Raw genomic sequence first — 17770 nt, 5'->3', positions numbered from 1 at the left:
TGCCACTTGTGGATCTTCTTTGACGAGGTGTCTGGTTAGGTCTTTGGCCCATTTTCATATTGGAGTGTTTGTTTTCTTGTTGAGTTCTAAGAGTTCTTCGTATAATTTGAACAACAGTCCACTGTCAGATGTGTCTTTTGCGAATGCTTTCTCCCAGACTACGGCTCGTCTTCTCACGCTCTTGAGCGATACAGGTGTGTAAGAAAGAAATCATTTTAAATTTTAGAAATGAGTCAATCTGAAGACAAATATTTAGGACATGGCAGTTGAGATGATAGGAATGTGGAGAAAACGAAAAGAAGGTACAAGGGACTAAGGTTTGGCTCCCACTTGAGCCTGGTCCACAGTTTGGCGTCCAGGCTCCTCATCTGGCAGTTATTATGACCAATCTCAGTATTTTAATAATATTGGCACCTCTTGTTGGCATTATTGCTATTATAATTATGGGTATAGTGGCCTGGTTGAGTGGCTCAGTTGGGTGGAGCACAGTCTCTGCTCCAGCGGGTTTCCTGTTCATGTCTCTCTCTCTCTCTCTCTCTCCCCCCACCCCCCCGCCTTCCCCTCTCTCTGAAACTGATGAAAACATATCCTCTGGTGAGGGTTTTAAGAAATATATTTGTGGTATAGTGACTATTGCTATTATTGTTATAGCAATGCACTATTGTTTTATATTGTTATATATTGCTTTGATGAACTGTGTGGCCTCAATTTCCCTGGAATCTAGGGAAACCCTGCAAAGTTGTTGCGGTTATTACCACCACTATCTTGATACTCACCTGCACTAGCTGTGCAAAGTTTGGATGGGAGGATTGGAGGTGGATACCAGCTCAGTGACAGGTAGGGGAGGGGTCGGGAGAGAAGCCTCCGCCCTAATACAGGGCGGGCCGCTGGGGTCGGTTCCCTGTGGGCGTGGGGTTCCCAGCCCAAGCCCAGCGATGGCCCTGCACGGATCGCCGTGGGTCCTGCCGCTGGCACTCTCCCTGGCCGCAGTGGCCACGGTATCCTGGGCGCGGGGGCCGCCAGGCACTCTCTGGTCTGCGCAGGGCTGCTCCGCGCTGGGCCGTTGCTGCCCCGGCCGTGACCCGACCTGCGCCGCCCTGGGGCCTCCACGCTGCTTCTGTGACCAGGCGTGCAGCTCGGTGCGGGACTGCTGCACCGACTACGCGCGGGCCTGCCCAGGTGCGCTCCCGGGAGCAGGACGTGCGGGTGGAGCGCTCGGAGCTTTGGGGAGCCGGAGTTTGGGAATGCCATGGAGGACCGAAGGGTGCGGGTCGTGGAGGGGGTTCTAGGCCTGGAGGTGCGCGCCAAGAAAGCTGCGTGGGGCCTGGATCTGGGCGCTGAGTCTCCTGGAGCGAAATGGAGAGGGATGCTTGGAGAGCTGAAGGATGTTCGGGAGCGGGCGCAAGGACTGCGCGAGGGACTTGGAGGGTGTCGCGAGGGTGGGGCTCATGGAAGAGGCGCGCCAGCCAGGCACCTGGGTGAGACAGACACCGGGCCCCTGGGGGGCGTGGGGGCATGGAGGGTTGCGAGGGAGGAGAGGGCGCTTGGGTTGGGGTAGAGTGCCAGATTTGGCAAGAAAAATACAGGATTCCCAGTTAAACTTGAATTTCAGATAAACAACCAATACGTTTTTAGTACAAGTACGTCCTATATATTGCGCGAGCCATACTTCTATGAAAAGTTATTATTTTCTGAAATCCAGATCCAAGTGGGCGTCCTGAGTTTTATCTGGCAACCCCAGCTGGGGAAGGGCGTGGGTCACGGAGGGGTGCAAGGAGGACTGGGTGCACACGCCGCATTGAGGGCAGGGAGTTCACGTGGCAGAGAAGGCGTTGAGAAGGTCGAGGGAACCGCTGAAGCCTGGAGAGGGCTTGGAGTGGAGGGACGCAGAGAGGGGAGGAAAAACCCGGGCCGGGTGACACTAGGGGCAGAGAAACAGGGGGTGGGGTGGGGCGAGGAGCGGGTAAAACTTGGGCAGGCTTGTGGAGACGGAAGGGCCGGATCCGATTGCAGGTAACGCCTCCCCGTGGCCCGGTGCTGGCAGTGGCCACCGGACCAGGGTGTAAGCATTTCCTCTTAAGTCCCCGCCAGAGTGGTACCCACCGGCCTCTGAAATCAGGGGCTGACTTCTTTCGTCGGTAGTGGCGAGGATGGCCTTCTTTCAATCCCAGCAGGAAGTTTTGCACACCCACTGGCAATAAAAATCTGCATTCTGTCCCGTTGTAAACTGGATCAAGACCCAACTTTTCTTTGTCAGGGGGGACAGCAGTTGGGCCCTTCTATCCCGAGACATCAATTGACATTTAAAAGAGGGGGCAATTTTTAAAAACTCAAAATCGAAGAGACCCTACATTTATCCATCATTTACCAACTATGTGCCCAAGAGCTGGGCTGGGTGTCTCATCAAACCTGATGACTTTCTCACAGCACGGTGGGGATCCTGCATATAAAAGGTCCCCATTCACAGGTGAGAAAAGGGGGGCTAGGAGAGGAGGGGCTTTGGCCAGCAGAGGTGATCCAGCAGGTTTTGAGCTGGGTCGGTCCTCTGTCTTCTAGTGCCCTGCTGCTTCCCACACGTGAGTGGCTAATGGTGGAAATTCAGGCAGCAGTGAGGGAAAAAGTAATTTGGCGTGTGGTATCTCCCCAATCATAGCAAATGAGACTCCCCCGAATAAACTTGCAGAAGGACTGTCCGGGGAACATGTTTGTACTCTTCTGCTTTCTGAACAGAGGGTTCATGCAGCCATGGTGTCTTTCAGAGTATGGGGCTGCACCCCCAGGGGCTCCCCTGACTTCACCTGGGCCCTGGGTGGGGGGGTGGCCCAGGAAGGGGACCAGGCAGAGGGATCAGTGATACTTTCCCACAGTCTGATCCTCCTCCACAGAATCACATGATGTTATCAGCTCCCCAGTGTTGTCTGTTGTATAAAGAGCTTGGGCCCTCTTTGTTTTGCTCCTTTGGGAAGGTGTCAAAAGGGCAGCAGACCTCGGATCTGCCCCCTTGGCAGGGCTGGGCAGAGCCAAGGTCTTACAAATAGACCAGGGACAAGTTCACTTTTCTACCCCTCCAGAGGAGCAGGGCAGGAGGGGACAGCATGATCAGTTAGGAGGCAAAAGATGGAGAGAAGTATGTTTTTTCATGAATGATTTAGGGGAGAACGTTGACTGACTTCAGTAACTGCGGTAGAAAGAGATACAGAGGATGACTTCAAAACAAAAGCAAAAACAAACCCCTAACATTTACTGAGTACTTACCAAGAGCCAGGGAGGTGCTGTTTTAAGTGCTTGAAATAAACTGTCTCCTTTAAGCCTCATAACAGTTCCATGGAATAATGTTTTCATGTCCATTTTCCAGATGAGGAACTGAGGCACAGAGAGGCAGTGGCCTGCTCAGAGTTGCACAGCTATTACGCAGCAGGTCTGGGATTTGAACCCCAGCAGTCTAGCTCCAGACCACAGTAGTATGTGCTTGCTCATGAGGGGGAGGGACGTAAGCATTTGGGAGGGAGCACTTGCGCCTACAGGTGGAAGAGGAGCGCTCGGCACTGCCCACATTCAGTTCAGTCACACTGCTGGCCGTCTGCTGTGTGCCAAGCTCTGCTAAGAAGCCATGGGGACTGGAAAGATGGGGCTCTGATCCCCCTCAAGCTTATAGTTTATTTTGGGGAGACAGGGTGTCTGTGAAAGAATTTCAGCCAGTCAGAGCAAGATAGGCAGATGAGGCTTGGAAATGATCAATGAGATGGGGTGGAGGCCAGGAGAGGGTGGAGCTGGAGTGACTAGTGAGGCTTAAAGGATGGATATCATTGCTCCATATTTTTCAAATTATTTACTGTTTTCATGTATTTTATATTCTTTAATTCTCACTTCAGCCCTGTGAGGATCAATCTCCGCACTTATGCACTTACATATTCATTGCATTAGTCAGTACTTGGAGGGTTGTGACGCAACTCATATTGACCTAAGCTAGCAAGGGGATTGGCTTGGGAAACTAAAAATCAATCCACGGATGGCTTCAGGCATGGCTGGATCCAAGGGCTCTATCTCTTTCCACCTTTCAGCTCTGCTTGTGTTAGCTTCATTCTCAGGCATGCTGTCACCAAATGGTGGCAAAGGTAATACCCGGTAGCTCTGAACTGGTGTCCCTAGTGGAAGGAGAACCTCCTTTCCCCATTTGTTTGGGCCAACATCCTAGGAATGATTCTTATAGGCCCAATGTGGGTCACGTGCTCATTTATGACCCAATCAATCACTTAGCCCATGAGAAGGAATATGCAAATTGATCATGTTTGGGTCACAAGCCCCATCCCAGGAATGAGGGTGGGGTCACTCTCTCCAAAACAGGTGGACTGCCAGTGGGGAGGATTGGTTCTTCAAAAGAAGACTGAAGCAGTGTTACCAGGAGATGGGGGTAAGGAGGCTGGGAGGGTAGAAATGACAGCGGCCCACCACTGAGCTGTGGGAGACCATGCATTTTGGGGAACTCGAAGTAAAAGGGTGCTGAGACATTAAATAGGAGGAGGAGGTTGTGAGGGACTGAGGGTGTGTTTCAGGAACAACTCAGATTTTTAGTCACTAGGCTTGGGGGTCTTTACAATCCACTATCAAAAAAAGATATTTTGTGAACCACTTCAACAGGATACGAGATGCACTCCAGGATTTCAGGTGACAGGTCAGAACTGCATTCCCGAAAGATCCTTTTTGTAGGCAGTGAGGAGGATGGAGGGTCAGGGGGCGGGGCAATGAGGTTCAGAGAAGAAGGCGGAGTTTGGATTGTCCGGAAAGGCGTTTCCTGATGTGCTCGGGCCTGTCAGTGTGGGGAGGAATCCAAGGGGACTGTTGGAAATTCGGTCTGGCTCCAGCAAGCTCAGTTGGCACGATGTTATCTGGGTCCCTAGGGCTGAACGGGACAACCTTTAAACTTCCCACCTCCTCTCCTCCCTCTTTTTTAGCTGCACTGATAAGCTAGAATTTCTCCTTTCAGCCAAAAAAGGCAGAATGGCCTTTGTTTTGAGAAACACCGCCATCTGGTGGTATCTTTTAGCCATGCCACCTTGTCATATTTCCTTTGTTGGCGGTAAGGCAAGATTTGTTCATTCAGTATTCACTTACTCCTGTACCAGGTACTGTGCTTGGTGCTGGGATTCAGCAGGGGACAAGGACCTGCCTCCGTGGTGCTGATACGAGTGGAGGAGACCAACAAGATATGAATAATCATACGAATGGACTGAGGTTACAACCCTAGACAGTTCCCTGGGGATGTCACATACACATGCTGCTTGGTGTCCTCACAGGTGCCAGCAACATGGAAAGAATACCTGCAGGGGAGCGTCTGCCTAATTTTCTGCAAAAGCTCTCACCTGCCCGACAGGCCGTGCAGGGCAGGGAATCAGGGGTGGACTTTGGTGCTGCCCTTTGGCCCATCCAATAATCATCACAGGCCTGTACACTGTCACTGCCTTCTCTGACATCACCTCCTGCCACTTTCTCCCCTGCTTGTCCTGCTGCAGTCACACTGGCCTCCTCACTGTCTCTCCAGCATCCAGCCTTGACCCTGTCGTAGGGCCTTTACACACCGCCCGTTTCCTCTGCCTGGAACCCCGTCCTCCAGGCACCTACACAGCTCCCTCCCTCCCCTCCTCGGATATTCTCTGCCTTGGAGGCCTCCCTTGACCCTTTCATCTAAAACAGGGTCCCATCTCCCCACCCCTGCCATTCTTATCCTGGCTTGTCTGTTCTCAGAGCACGGATCACTGGTTGAAATGACATCATTGGTTGTGTGGTCTATTGCCTGTTTCTCCTGCAGAAATGTTAGCTCCTCCAGGGCAGGGATGTTTTTTACTTTGCTCATCTCTGTTCCTGGCACTCAGTCCAGTGCTCGGCACACAGTAGGCCCTAAATAGCTGTTAAATAAATGCAGAAAGACTGCTGTTGTACTGAGCATTTACAGTCTTGGTGCTTTGCATTTCTCATGGCACCACTCCCGGGAGCCTGCAGTTTGCATCCAGGTCTGTCCGACTCCACCACCTTGGCTGACTCAGACAGTCTGTCCCCTTAAGCTCCACTTGCCTCCTCTGGGAGGTGACCTGACAATAGTACACATAATATAGGAGTCGGGGTCCAGGCAAGTGACAGATGGTGCACCCAGAAGAATTAAATGGAAGAGAATTTGATGGGGGCTCTATTCACAAGGGGGTACAGGATGAAAGGGCATTATTGGAGCTCTGTGAGAGTAGGATGCATGGCCAAGGGTTGCCCCTCACCAGGAGTGAGGCTGAGTCAAGGGGTGGGGGCAACAAATACCTGGGTCACACTCTCCTCCCTGCTGGAGCCCCCCATGTGCTGAAGTCAACTGGCTTCTGGGGGTCAGGGAGCCTCTGTGGATCACAGACTTCCTGGAGTGCACAGTCTCTGAAGCTCATTGTGATGATTACATGAAGCCCGGTGAGTGACTTGCCTGGCTCAGCACCAGGGACATCATTGATGTCACTATTAGATGAATGATGAAAGCAATCATGATTGATAGGTTGTCATGTTTGATATCTTCCCTTCCTCCTTCCTTCTTCCCTCCTTCCCCTGAGCATTTCAACTCCATTAAAGGTGGAGGTCTGTGCAAGGGCCTGTGACTTCCTGAGGTGCCGGAAGCAACATTGCGTTTGCAACACAATGACCTCACTCCCTCAGTTCAGGGATGTATTTTTTTCTCACGTTTTCATGTTGCCCCAAGCTAGGACGAGTCTCACAGCTGGGGAGTGCTTTTCGTGAGGACCTACCTGTCTTTCCTCTTCACCGCTGGTCTCCTGGCTCACAGTAGTTGCTTGGTAAATATTTGTGGAATGAGTGAATTAATTTTGACAGTAGGAGCCCCCTTTGTGTGTGCACGATTGTGTGTACGTGTGTGTACATGTGTGTGTGTATGTGTGTGAGCTGGGATACAAACCCCATCCAACTGGCCCTGAAGTGCAGCTTCTTGCTCTGCATCTCACTACCCATCCGCCGCCCCCAAACAGTCTTGTTCGACGTCCGCTGTGAACGTGTACTTTGGGCAACTGGAAATGTTTGCTAGGTGTGACTGATGGCAAAGTGTCTCAAGTATTGATTTGGGGGTGACAAATACATGTTAGCAAATAGGCAAATTCATAAACACAGGATCTGTAAATAACGAGGATCAACGATGTATGTTGTGTATAATACCTGCGGGAATTTTTAAACGCTACAAAGCACTGTTTTGCAGGTTTTAAAACTGTATAGATACACGTCACACCGAGTAGCTTCTGCAGGAGGCTTCTTTCCCCTCTGTTCGGCTGGCGGTGTGGCGGTGGTTCATGCCGCTGCCGCCGAGGAATAGCTGTATTTACTGAGCACTTGCTATGTGGCACAAGCATATCCTTTGTAGGTCGAATCTGATCGCACCCTCAAGGCCACCTTATCAGGTGAATCCTGTTCTTATTCCTATTTGAGAAAGGAGGAAGAAACTGAGGCACAGAGAGGTGAAACCAGTTGTCCTCAGTGCTTAGGAAATGTTCATTGAAGGCATGAGTGACGGGAATGGCCTAAATGATCCCCGGAAGGAGGATACAGGAATGAAACATGGAATGCAAAGTTGGGTAGATGTATCCGAGGCGGTCACAGAGAAACCTTTGGGGAGGGCATGGACTCAGGGTTGCAGGGGTCCTGGTGCTCTGCGTGGTTCTCTCGGGGGTCCGGCTTGTGGGGCTGGCGGTGAAGGCCTGACCACTGGCTGCCCGACTCCATACACGTTGCCCTGGAGACGCTGCCTTCTCTTCCAGCGGTCTCCTGTGTTGTGGCGGAGTGGAGTGGCTGGAGTGGCTGTGTCAAACCCTGTCAGATATCCTACCGTGTCCGCAGGAGGCATGTCCTGCGGGAGCCAAGGAATGGGGGTGCTCCCTGCCCCCATCTGGAAGAGCGGGCTGGCTGTGTGGAGTACCGGAGCCACCAGGGAGTGGAGTGCCAGCAGTCCTTGTGTGAGTTGGGGCGGCCACCAGGAGTGACTGTCAGGTCCTCTGGGGGCTCCAAGTTTGGGGTGGGACTTTGCCTTCCTTTAGCCCTGATTCCCTCTCCTCATGTTGCGAATGAGGTAAGAATCTCTGACTTACTCTGGGCATCTCATCTTCTTTCTACTCCATCTCCCAGTGTGAATCAGTCAGGACTTTGCATGCACATGATGGAAGCCCAGCTTAAACTGAGCTGAGCAAAAATGTGTGTTTCATGTAACTGAAATTCCAGTGTCTGCATTCAGGCATGGCTAGATCCAGGGGCTCAAGCCATGTGGCCAGGACACTCTCTCTGTCTCTCAGCTCTGTTTTCCTCTGAGTTGGCCTCACTCTCAGGCCAACTGGGAATGGTTTTTGATAGCTCCAGGGTTCCCTCCAACCGACCTGGCTGCTAGAAGAAAAAGTTTCTTTCTCATAATTTCAGCAAATGTCCTGGGATGATATTTTATTAGCTTGACCTGGCTCGTTTATCCACCGTTGAACCCATCAATATATCCAGATGGAACATGCTGATTGGCCAAGGCTGGGCATGTGCTCCCTTTGAAGCTGGGAGGGAGGTCAGTCCCAACTGAGTGAGAGTAGGAGAGGAGGGTTCTCCAAAGGAAAATTGGGTTGCATGATGCAGGGCAGGCAAAACAACAGGTGTTGGCTACCTTGCACACCTGGACAATAGGTTTTTAGGCCCGTACAGAAAAATGGGCGGTGCCAGTTTTCCAGCTGAAGAGATTGACCAAGAGAATGCAGTGGTTTCCTTGAAGGGGTAGAAGAGCAGGCAGCAGGGCTCAATGGTCCCCTTCCAGTCTCTCCCTGTGCTGCAGACTGGTGGGAGAGGAGGTCATTCTGAGACTACCCCGTACACCTTCCCACGGTGCCCCCCCTCCTGCTTTCAATTCTGAAGTAGCTACCCAGTGCCCTCAGGGTGAAACCCAACTGCCTGCTCATGGTCTATAAGCTCCATGTGTCTGGCTCTTGCCTCCTGTGACTTCATCTCCCTCTGCGCATGTTTTATTTATTTTAAAAAGATTTTATTTATTTATTTTTAGATAGGGGAAGGGAGGGAGGAAGAGAGGGAGAGAAATATCAATGTGAAGAGATACATTGATCGGTTGCCTCTTGCATGCTCCCAACTAGGAGCCCAGCCTGCAACCCAGGCATGTGCCCCCATCGGAAATCAAACCGGCAACCTTTTGGTTCTCAGGCTGGCACTCAATCCACTGAGCCACACCAGCCAGGGCTGCCCATGTTTTAAAGGATCATTCTGATCTTCATGGGGATAGTGGGTCAGAAGGTAGCAGGGAGATGGGGAAAGAGGTGACTGCAGTAGTGACAGAGGTTGGTGGCTGGACCAGGGAGGTGGCAATGGGGTACTGAGAGTGGCAATGTCATTCTTTTGGCCTGAAACCCTTCCCCCTTCCCCCTGCCACCTGCATCAAATCTTGCCTGGCCCATCATTTCCAGCCCCGATGTCAGTTTCCCAGGAAGTCAGTTTCCTGACTGCCCCTACTGTGTGCTAAGCGCTTGGCCACATTCCGTGACTCTTTGAGGCCAGTGATACTATTCTCATTTTTTAGAAGGGGAAGCCAATGCTCAGGGAGACACAAAGCCTGCCCAAGGCACGTGGCTCACTATAAATCATCTCGTTTAATTCCGACAATAACTCTATGATATAAGTCCTGGTATTATCCCCACTTTGCTTGCGAGGAGACTAGGGCCCAGAGATGTGCAGTAACTTGACCGAGGTCACTCAGCTATAAGAGGCAGTGCTGGGACTAGAATCCGGGCTTCTCTGGGGCTCTCCTCACTGTTTTAGGCTGCATCAAAAGAAGCACCATGGATGTTAAAAGAGAGGAGTGAAGGGAGATTGCAAAGACTGAGCTAGGGCAGCAGCAGGGGAAGGGTCCTGGATGCCCCGGTGCGGCCCTCTTCTAGGCCACTAGCTTCAGTCCACCAGCAAATCTGACTTGGCTCCATTGCCAAGTTTTGGACTTTTTTCCCCTAAGGAATCACCACCCTCTCTTTCTCTGTGTGTGTGTTTGTTTTTAATCTGCTCTAAGAAGGGACTTGGAAGTTGATCCAACACAATAATTTTATTAATTCATTTATCTACCCATCCCTCTGTACCTCCTTTCTTCCATCCTTACATCTTCCCACCCATTCATTTATCCATCCACTTCTTTTATTAATTCACCTATCCATCCACCTGTTATCTCTCCATCTATCCTTTCCATTCGTCATCTCTCTGTCTCTTCTTTTTCCTGTCCTCCCATCTTCCCATTTATTTACCCATCATCCATCCATTCTTCCTTTCTTCCATTATTTTAGCCATCTATCCATCCATCCATCCATCCATCCATCCATCTAGTTATTAACTGTTTTATCTACTGTTTTGCTCACTCATCTATATATAAAAGTCATTCACTTGAAAAGCTTTTGAGACCCACCGTGCTAGGCCCTGAGTCTCGGAGATCAATATGATCCTGCCTCCAGCATCAGCTAAAAGGTGCTAGAGGGGACCATCTACCTGTTCCAGGATCCCATAGTCTCCTTAGGGTCACCATGTAAATGACTTGGAGGCCAGGAGGACCTCACCTAGCTTCCTGTGGTGTCATAGCCAGGGGGGGAGCTGAGCTACCTAATTCTCTTTTGTCCTTGGCCCACAGTCCCTGCTCTGACAACCACGGGCAGCTATGGGAAAGAGCGGAGAAAACAAGGTGTCCCCAGGGAGCAGGAGATAGCGGGGTAAGTTGAAGCAAATGAACCCAAGGTGAAACTAAAATTGGTGAACATTTCCCTTGAATTAAATGTTCATCATGTCTTTCTCTTACTTTGACAGCTTCAATATCTCCCCATTTTTTTGTCCTGATACATTTGTAAGCTCATTAACATAATCTTGAAGTCCTTAATGATTGGTCTCCATTTAGACTCATTCATCCATTCATTCGTTCACTCACTCAACGTTTATTGAGTGCCCATTACACGAAAGGCACTGTGATGGGCCTTGGGGAGACAGCAAGGAACAAAAAAGGACAGAAACACTGGTCATCATGGAGTGGACAGTCTAGTGGGATGAGACAGACAGTCAAATCGCATGTCAGTAGTGCTCAGGGCGGTGGAGAGAAATAAAGCAGGGGAGAGGGAGGGGTGCCAGTGACGTCCTCACTGAAGTGATATTTGAACTAAGATCTGGAGGAGGCTTCCTGGGGAAAGAGCATATCTGAGACAGGGACCAGGAAGTACAAAGGTCCTAGGACAGGGCAGGCCTGGTGTGTTCAAGGATCAGCAAGACCAGTGTGGCTGGAGTGCAGGGAGCGTGTGAGTGTAGGAAATAAGGTCAGAAATATATGGGAAGGGGGTGGTCAGATCTCACAGAGCCCATAGGCTGTGGTGAGAAGCTGGACGCTTTCTCACAAGAGATGGGAGTCATGGGAGGGTTCTGGGCAGAGGAGTAACGTGATCTCACTGGAGTTTTCGCAGGATCCCTTTGAGTGACAGTCAGAGACAGACAATGGGGGAATCAGGAGACCAAAGGGGAGGCTACTGCAATAGTCCGGGTGAGAGATGAGGGCGGTTTGGACCAGGGTGGTCGCCCTGCATCTGGTGAAGGATGAGTTGCCAGGACTGGAGGCAGACCAGTGTGTGGGGGAAAGTGGTGATGAGGTCAGTCTCCCAGGACACTGGCTGGCACACGGCAGGTGTTCAATAAATACCAGTGGGAAGAATAAGGTCTAAACAAAAGCAGTGGCAATGGGGATGGAGAGGGAGCTATATTAGGGTTCCTTTCACTGCATGTGACAGAAACTTAGCTCCAACTGGCTCAAGTAAAATGGAGTATTATTGGTTTATATGAGTATAACTAGAAAGGAAGTTTCAAAATAGTGTCATTTCAAGCATGGCTGGAGTCAAGTCAAATAATGTCAGGATTTACTCATTTATCTTCATTCTTTCTGCCCCCCCCCCCCCATTGGCTTCATTCTCATGAAGCGATTCTCCCTGCAGCAGCCAACATGGGAACCAGCAGCCTCACATCCTCCCCGCTTGGCAATGCCTGGGGAAGGAGCCCTTCCTCCCAATCCCAGTGTGTTATTTCTGGAGAATTTGATTGGTCCTGCTTGGATCCCAGACCCATCCTTGAACCAATCACTGAGGTCAAGAGGACTGGAACTCTGATTGGTCTGCTTTAATCATGTGCCCAGGCTAGTGGCAGGTGTGGGCAGCCAGGACCAGCCACCCTGATTTATTGCCCCTCTAAGACCAAATAGGGTGAGGGCAAGAGTTCCCTATAAATAAACTACAAAAAGGGAAGAGAAAGTATGTTGGGAAGATGAAAGTTCCATTTATCACAGGTTTCTGGTAAGGGACAGATTCCTGAGGAGTTCTGGGGGCAGCTCAGATGAAGGGGCTGGGGACAGGTTTGGGGCTGTCCTAGGAGAAAACTATCTAGTCCTTAGGCCTCCCAGAGGCTGCAGCCACCAGGGGGCACACGCCCCATGCAGTCACCCCTGAGTCCTTGTTAAGCTGCATCTCCTCCAGCAGGCGGAGCCATTTACTGCCATTTGTAGAAAAGTTGGGTAGAGGTAAAATTTTGGCCAATTGGCTTTTACTTCAAGTACCCCATAATGGGAACTTTCCCATTTAAGTAATTGTGATGGAGAATCTCTTCTATAAAAATAGGATCTCTTGTAAAATGTAGTGGAGTGCTTCGGAATGTCAGTTTAGGTTTTTGGGGTTTATAGCACTTATTAGCTGTGTGACCATAGGCAAATTAACTCTCTGATGCTCAGCTTTCTAATGTAAACTGGGCCAACACCTACCTCGCAGGGTTTCCCTATTCCATTGGACCAAACGATTCACTCAGCCCATTTTTATTGAGCCAGTACTGTTCTAGGAGTTGCACACCGTGGTGAACAGAACAGACAGATACTTCTGCCTTTGTGGGGCTGACATTCTAGTGGGGAGACAGAAGAGGAATAAACCATATAGTCTTTTGGGTACAGTGCTTGGAAGAGGGCCTGACACAGGGAAGTCCTCCATGGGGTTAACTTAAAAGAGTAGGAGCCAGGTCTTGATGGATGCAACCTGCTTTTGCAGATTGGGTTGCTCCAGAGTTTCCTGTATCAGGCAGAAATTGCATCAGCCTGGGCCTCTGTAGGGCTAGGTGCACTGTAGTGCACCATACATGCTCACAGGTGCTTGGTGGGGGGTGTCTCCCTGTGTGGCTACAGGTACTGCGTCCAGTTCCGTCTGGGGCCCATTCCGGGGAGCTGCCGGCAGGCGAGGGCACCCCATGCCCAGTGGACGAAGTATCTGACCCAGGGCCACACAGTGTGTGTGAGGTGTGAGTGGCCTGCTCAGGATGCCAGGAGCCAACGTTGCCACGGGGACGGCCACGGGGCCGGAGGGTGAGCAGTGAGACCGGGGCATGGGAGGTGTGACTTGTAGAGCAGGGGGTCATCTCTGCTGCTTGGAGATGACGGTGCCACAGGAGTGAGATGCTGCTCCCTGGTCAGGGTGGGGCCCAGGAAAGTCCTGGTCTCCATGTCCAAGGAGAAGCAGCCCCTGCCACTTCCAGCCATGTGACCCAGGCCAAATCTCATAACCCCAATTTCCTTGTCTGAAAATGCAGATAAGAAGAGGAACTCCCCTTGGGGCAAGGGTGAAGGGCAAGCTAGATTGTGCAAGCTGAGGACTTCGCATAGCTCAAGAAAAGGAAGCTGGCCTTATTGTTGAATCCTCAAAATTCCCCAAAAAGCCACGTTTGGTTACTCTTATCTTAGAGATGGGGAAAGCAAGGCTCAGAGGGGCAGGGTGCTGCAGTCAAGGTCACACAGCAGGATTTGACCTAAATATGGCTTATAACAGCCCCCTAGACTGCCTCCCACAAGGGCGAGTGTCTCAGAAAGCACTTAGCATGTAATTAGAGCACTTAGCACATCGCAACTAACATGTATTGGGTGCTCACTATGTGCCGCGCATTATTCTAAGCTCTTTATAGTCATCCATCCGTCCACTCATTCACTCAATAAATATTTGTTGAACACTTACTATGGAGCATGTGCCAGGCAATGTTTTGGGCACAGGGAGATGCAGTGAACAAAGCAGATGTGGCCCCGCCCTTTGGAGACAACGTTCTGCTGTCAGGAGACAGGCATGAGGCAAGTAAGTTTGTAATTTGTCAGACGAGACAGAAGTATGTCTCGAAAGCAAGCAGAATGAGGGGGACGTTCTGGCGGTTGTTATTTTTTAAGGAAGGTGATTCTGAGGAGGTAATATTGGAAGAATCTGAAGGCAATGAGGGAGGAGTCATGTGTGGATATCTGGGGGAAGGTGTTCCAGGCAGAGCAAACAGCAAGTGCAAAGATCCTGGGGTGGGAGCGTGACGCCATTGTGGCCAGAGTGGCATGAATGGCTGTGAGCGTGGAAGGAGGTAAGGACACATGAACACACAGTATGCCATTGAAACATTCCAAGAACTGGTATGGATTCTTTTAGGATCCTGCCTTTGAGATGAGGAGACTAAGAAGCAAAGAAGTGCCCAAGATCATGCACCTGGCAAGTGGCAGAGGTGGGATTTGAACCTGTACTCTTCAGATCCCTGAGCTAAGCTCTAAACACTAGTCTAGACTGTTTCCAATGGCAGTGCTTCCCCAGTGCAGAGATTGTTGCCCTGTAGGAGTGAGCGCTCTCTGGGGGCTCTCTGTTGGGCAGTTCTCCCAATTCAAAGAATGTTAATTTCTTCCCATTCAATTTTGAGCACCCCGCTCACTGCAAACCTCGAGCAGGGAGTGCCAGTGACAGATAGGCTGTTTCAGACAGGTGTATGTGAACAGGAGGCATTGGGACTGCACAGAGCCTGGTTCAAACCCCACCTCTGACCCTTACTAGCTGTGCGACTCTGTGCCAGCCCTCCACCTGACCTTGACCATCCGCACCACTTCAGTTGTGGGAAGGATCCCATGCCCTTTGCACACACAGCTCCTGGCCCCTCATAGATGCTTAGTAGCAGAAGCTGCTATTGTCATGTCTAACAAAAAATGGATATAATAATACATACTTTGTGAAAATGAGACATAATGGATGTGAAGAATTTGGCACATAGTAGGTGCCCAATAAATAAATGGCAAACAGTATATTATCACACTCTAAAGAGGCCCTCTCTGCTTCCCTCTGTTCAACCTCTCTCCCACTTAGACTTTAGATTCTACCATTAGAGATTCATTCTTAGGGCTAGATGCTCTCTTAGAGCCTTGGTTTATCCACCTATCTTCGGATAAGCCTTTTTAGCCCTAAAACTTTGAGTAATCCCAAATTTCTCCTTTTGGATGCAAATATTTCAGGATAAGGGACATGGCACTGTGGTGAGGCCGAGATGAGGGCAGTAGGAACCCCTGGCTCCACCAGGGAGGGGCAAGAACGGAAAGCAGAGCCAGGGCTGTGCCAGGGAGAGCCACCCCTCCCTGCTCCCACCATGCCCAGGCTCACAACAGGTGATGGGAGGTCTGATTGGGGCATGAGCTCACCAGGCAGGGCTGGCAGGGGCGGGGGATCAAAGTGAGGACGAGCCGTCAGCTGGATTCTTTCCGAGGGCAGCTGAGGGCGGGCGTGCAAAGGGCATAGGCCCAGGAGGGATTAGCCTGTCACTTGGGGACTTTAGGAGGGTTTATTTAGCCTTAGAAGGGTCTCTAAGTTTGGGATAAGCAGAAGGAACACCTGCCATGGTCACGCACCTATGGTGTGCTGGGCAGCAGGTAAGGGCTTTACATCCTGCAGGCCTCCAAAGCCCTTCTGAGACAAGAGACCTTAGCTCCATTCTACATAATGAGGATGGCAATAGTAACTGTGACTTTAAGTGCTGTCATTTGTGAAGCCCCTATTTGGTGCCAGGCCCTGTTCTTAGAAGCTTAGAATAGAGCCCCGCATTGAACAAGCGCTCAGTTAGTATTTGTTATTATTGTCATGATGTTGCCTTTTTCAAAGGTTTAAATTATACCTACAGAGAATTGGCTAAAACATATATGAACAGGTTAACAAATGTTTGGAAAGGAGGCACACCTGGGTCGTGGCCGCCGAGGCAAGGAACAGAGCTGAGCCAGACCCCCAGGCCCTCCTAACCTCAGCCCCTCCTCGCTCGGTAAAGCAGACCACGGCCCTTTCGTACTGATCCATTGTACAGTTCTCTTAATAGCTTCACTCGGTGCAGATCCCTAAACATGACAGTTTCATTTTGCTCCCCCCCCCCCGCAACTTTACATACACGGAATGATGCAGGGCGTGCCTTTTGGAATCGGCGGCTTTTGCTTGCTCTGAGGTTGGTGAGGTTCGCCACCCCCACCCCAGCTGCCTTGTAGCGTTAGATCTTCACTCTTGCAGCTGACGTGGTTAGTTGTTACGTCGTGATCGTTTTTATTTTTTCTGCACATAGCCTTGCACAGAACCTCCCAGTGCTCCAGAGAGGTGGAGACATCTGTTATCCACTGAAGGGACCGCAGAGGTTCCTAGGAGCTGGGTCATGACCCGCCTTGATTCCAGAGCCTGCGTTCTCAGGGACTCTCCTGCGTTGCCTCCCAGCAGGAGGAAAAGGGGCGCAGGGAGGTTAAGCAAGTTTGCCAGCTGGGCACCTCACCAGACCCTAAGAGCTGAGCCTGGATTAGCCCGCTGGGCCTCTGGGGTTGGCGCTGTGACTGACTCAGAGCCCAGTGTCCACCCACTCTCAGGGCCCATGAAAATTTAAGAAGTTAAAATTTTTAATCAGAAGAAAAAAAGCTATAATAGTCACAATAATAATGAATTCAGCTTGGGTTATATTCATCTTTATACAATGCCATCATGAACTATGACTTAAAAAAAATATTTTTTGCATGAAGGAAGCCACACAGGCACACACCCCTGGATTCTGGAGATTCCTAATGCCACTGAGCCAAACCTTTCTCTTGCAGGAACCAGCTGTTGCTGTGGCAAGCGGTCGGCCACCCCCGGTGCCGAGGGACCTGGGAGAGGCTCGGTCAGCTCCCGCGCTGTTCCTGCCCAGAGGTCCACAGCCTCGTGTTCATCTAATGCCACGGCCCTAACTGTCCAGACCCCTCCTTTCTTTCTTTTTCTAAGTATATTTTATTGATTATGCTATTATGGTTGTCCCATTTTTTCTCTCCTTTATTCCCCTCTGCCCTGTACCCCCCATTCCCACCAGCATTCCCCTACCTTAGTTCATGTCCATGGGTCATACATGTAAGTTCTTTGGCTTCTCCATTTCCTATACTATTCTTAACTTACCCCTGTATTTTGTACCTACCATTTATACTTCTTATTCCCTGTACTTTTCCCCCGTTCTCCCCCCTCCACCTCCCTGCTGATAACCCTCCATGTGATCTCCATTTCTCTGGTTCTGTTCCTGTTCTAGTTGTTTGCTTAGTTTGTTTTTGTTTTTGTTTTAGGTTCAGTTATTGACAGTTGTAAGTTTGTTGTCATTTTACTGTTCATATTTTTGATCTTCTTTTCCTTAGATAAGTCCCTTTAACATTTCATATAATAAGGGCTTGGTGATGATGAACTCCTTTAACTTGACCTTATCTGAGAAGCACTTTATCTGCCCTTCCATTCTAAATGATAGCCTTGCTGGATAGAGCAATCCTGGATGTAGATCCTTGCCTTTCATGACTTGGAATACTTCTTTCCAGCCCCTTCTTGCCTGCAAAATTATTTTGGAGAAATCAGCTGACAGTCTTACGGGAAATCCTTTGTAGGTAACTGTCTCCTTTTCT

At 50.3% G+C, this 17770-nt stretch overlaps 1 protein-coding gene across 1 annotated transcript; it reads left to right on the top strand.

The window, feature by feature from the left end:
• Positions 1–935: 935 nt before the first annotated feature.
• Positions 936–17703, top strand: LOC123479616 (somatomedin-B and thrombospondin type-1 domain-containing protein). The gene is made up of 5 exons (XM_045194546.3): positions 936–1179; positions 7791–7985; positions 10676–10754; positions 13238–13414; positions 16949–17703. The coding sequence occupies exons 1-5, from the start codon at positions 936–938 to the stop codon at positions 17064–17066; spliced, it is 813 nt and encodes a 270-aa protein (XP_045050481.2). The 3' UTR covers positions 17067–17703.
• The last annotated feature ends 67 nt before the right edge of the window (positions 17704–17770 follow it).

This window comes from Desmodus rotundus, chromosome 6 (genome assembly GCF_022682495.2).
Source record: "Desmodus rotundus isolate HL8 chromosome 6, HLdesRot8A.1, whole genome shotgun sequence".
Classification (NCBI taxonomy): Eukaryota; Metazoa; Chordata; class Mammalia; order Chiroptera; family Phyllostomidae; genus Desmodus; species Desmodus rotundus.
This window is presented reverse-complemented; position numbering and strand designations above follow the sequence as displayed.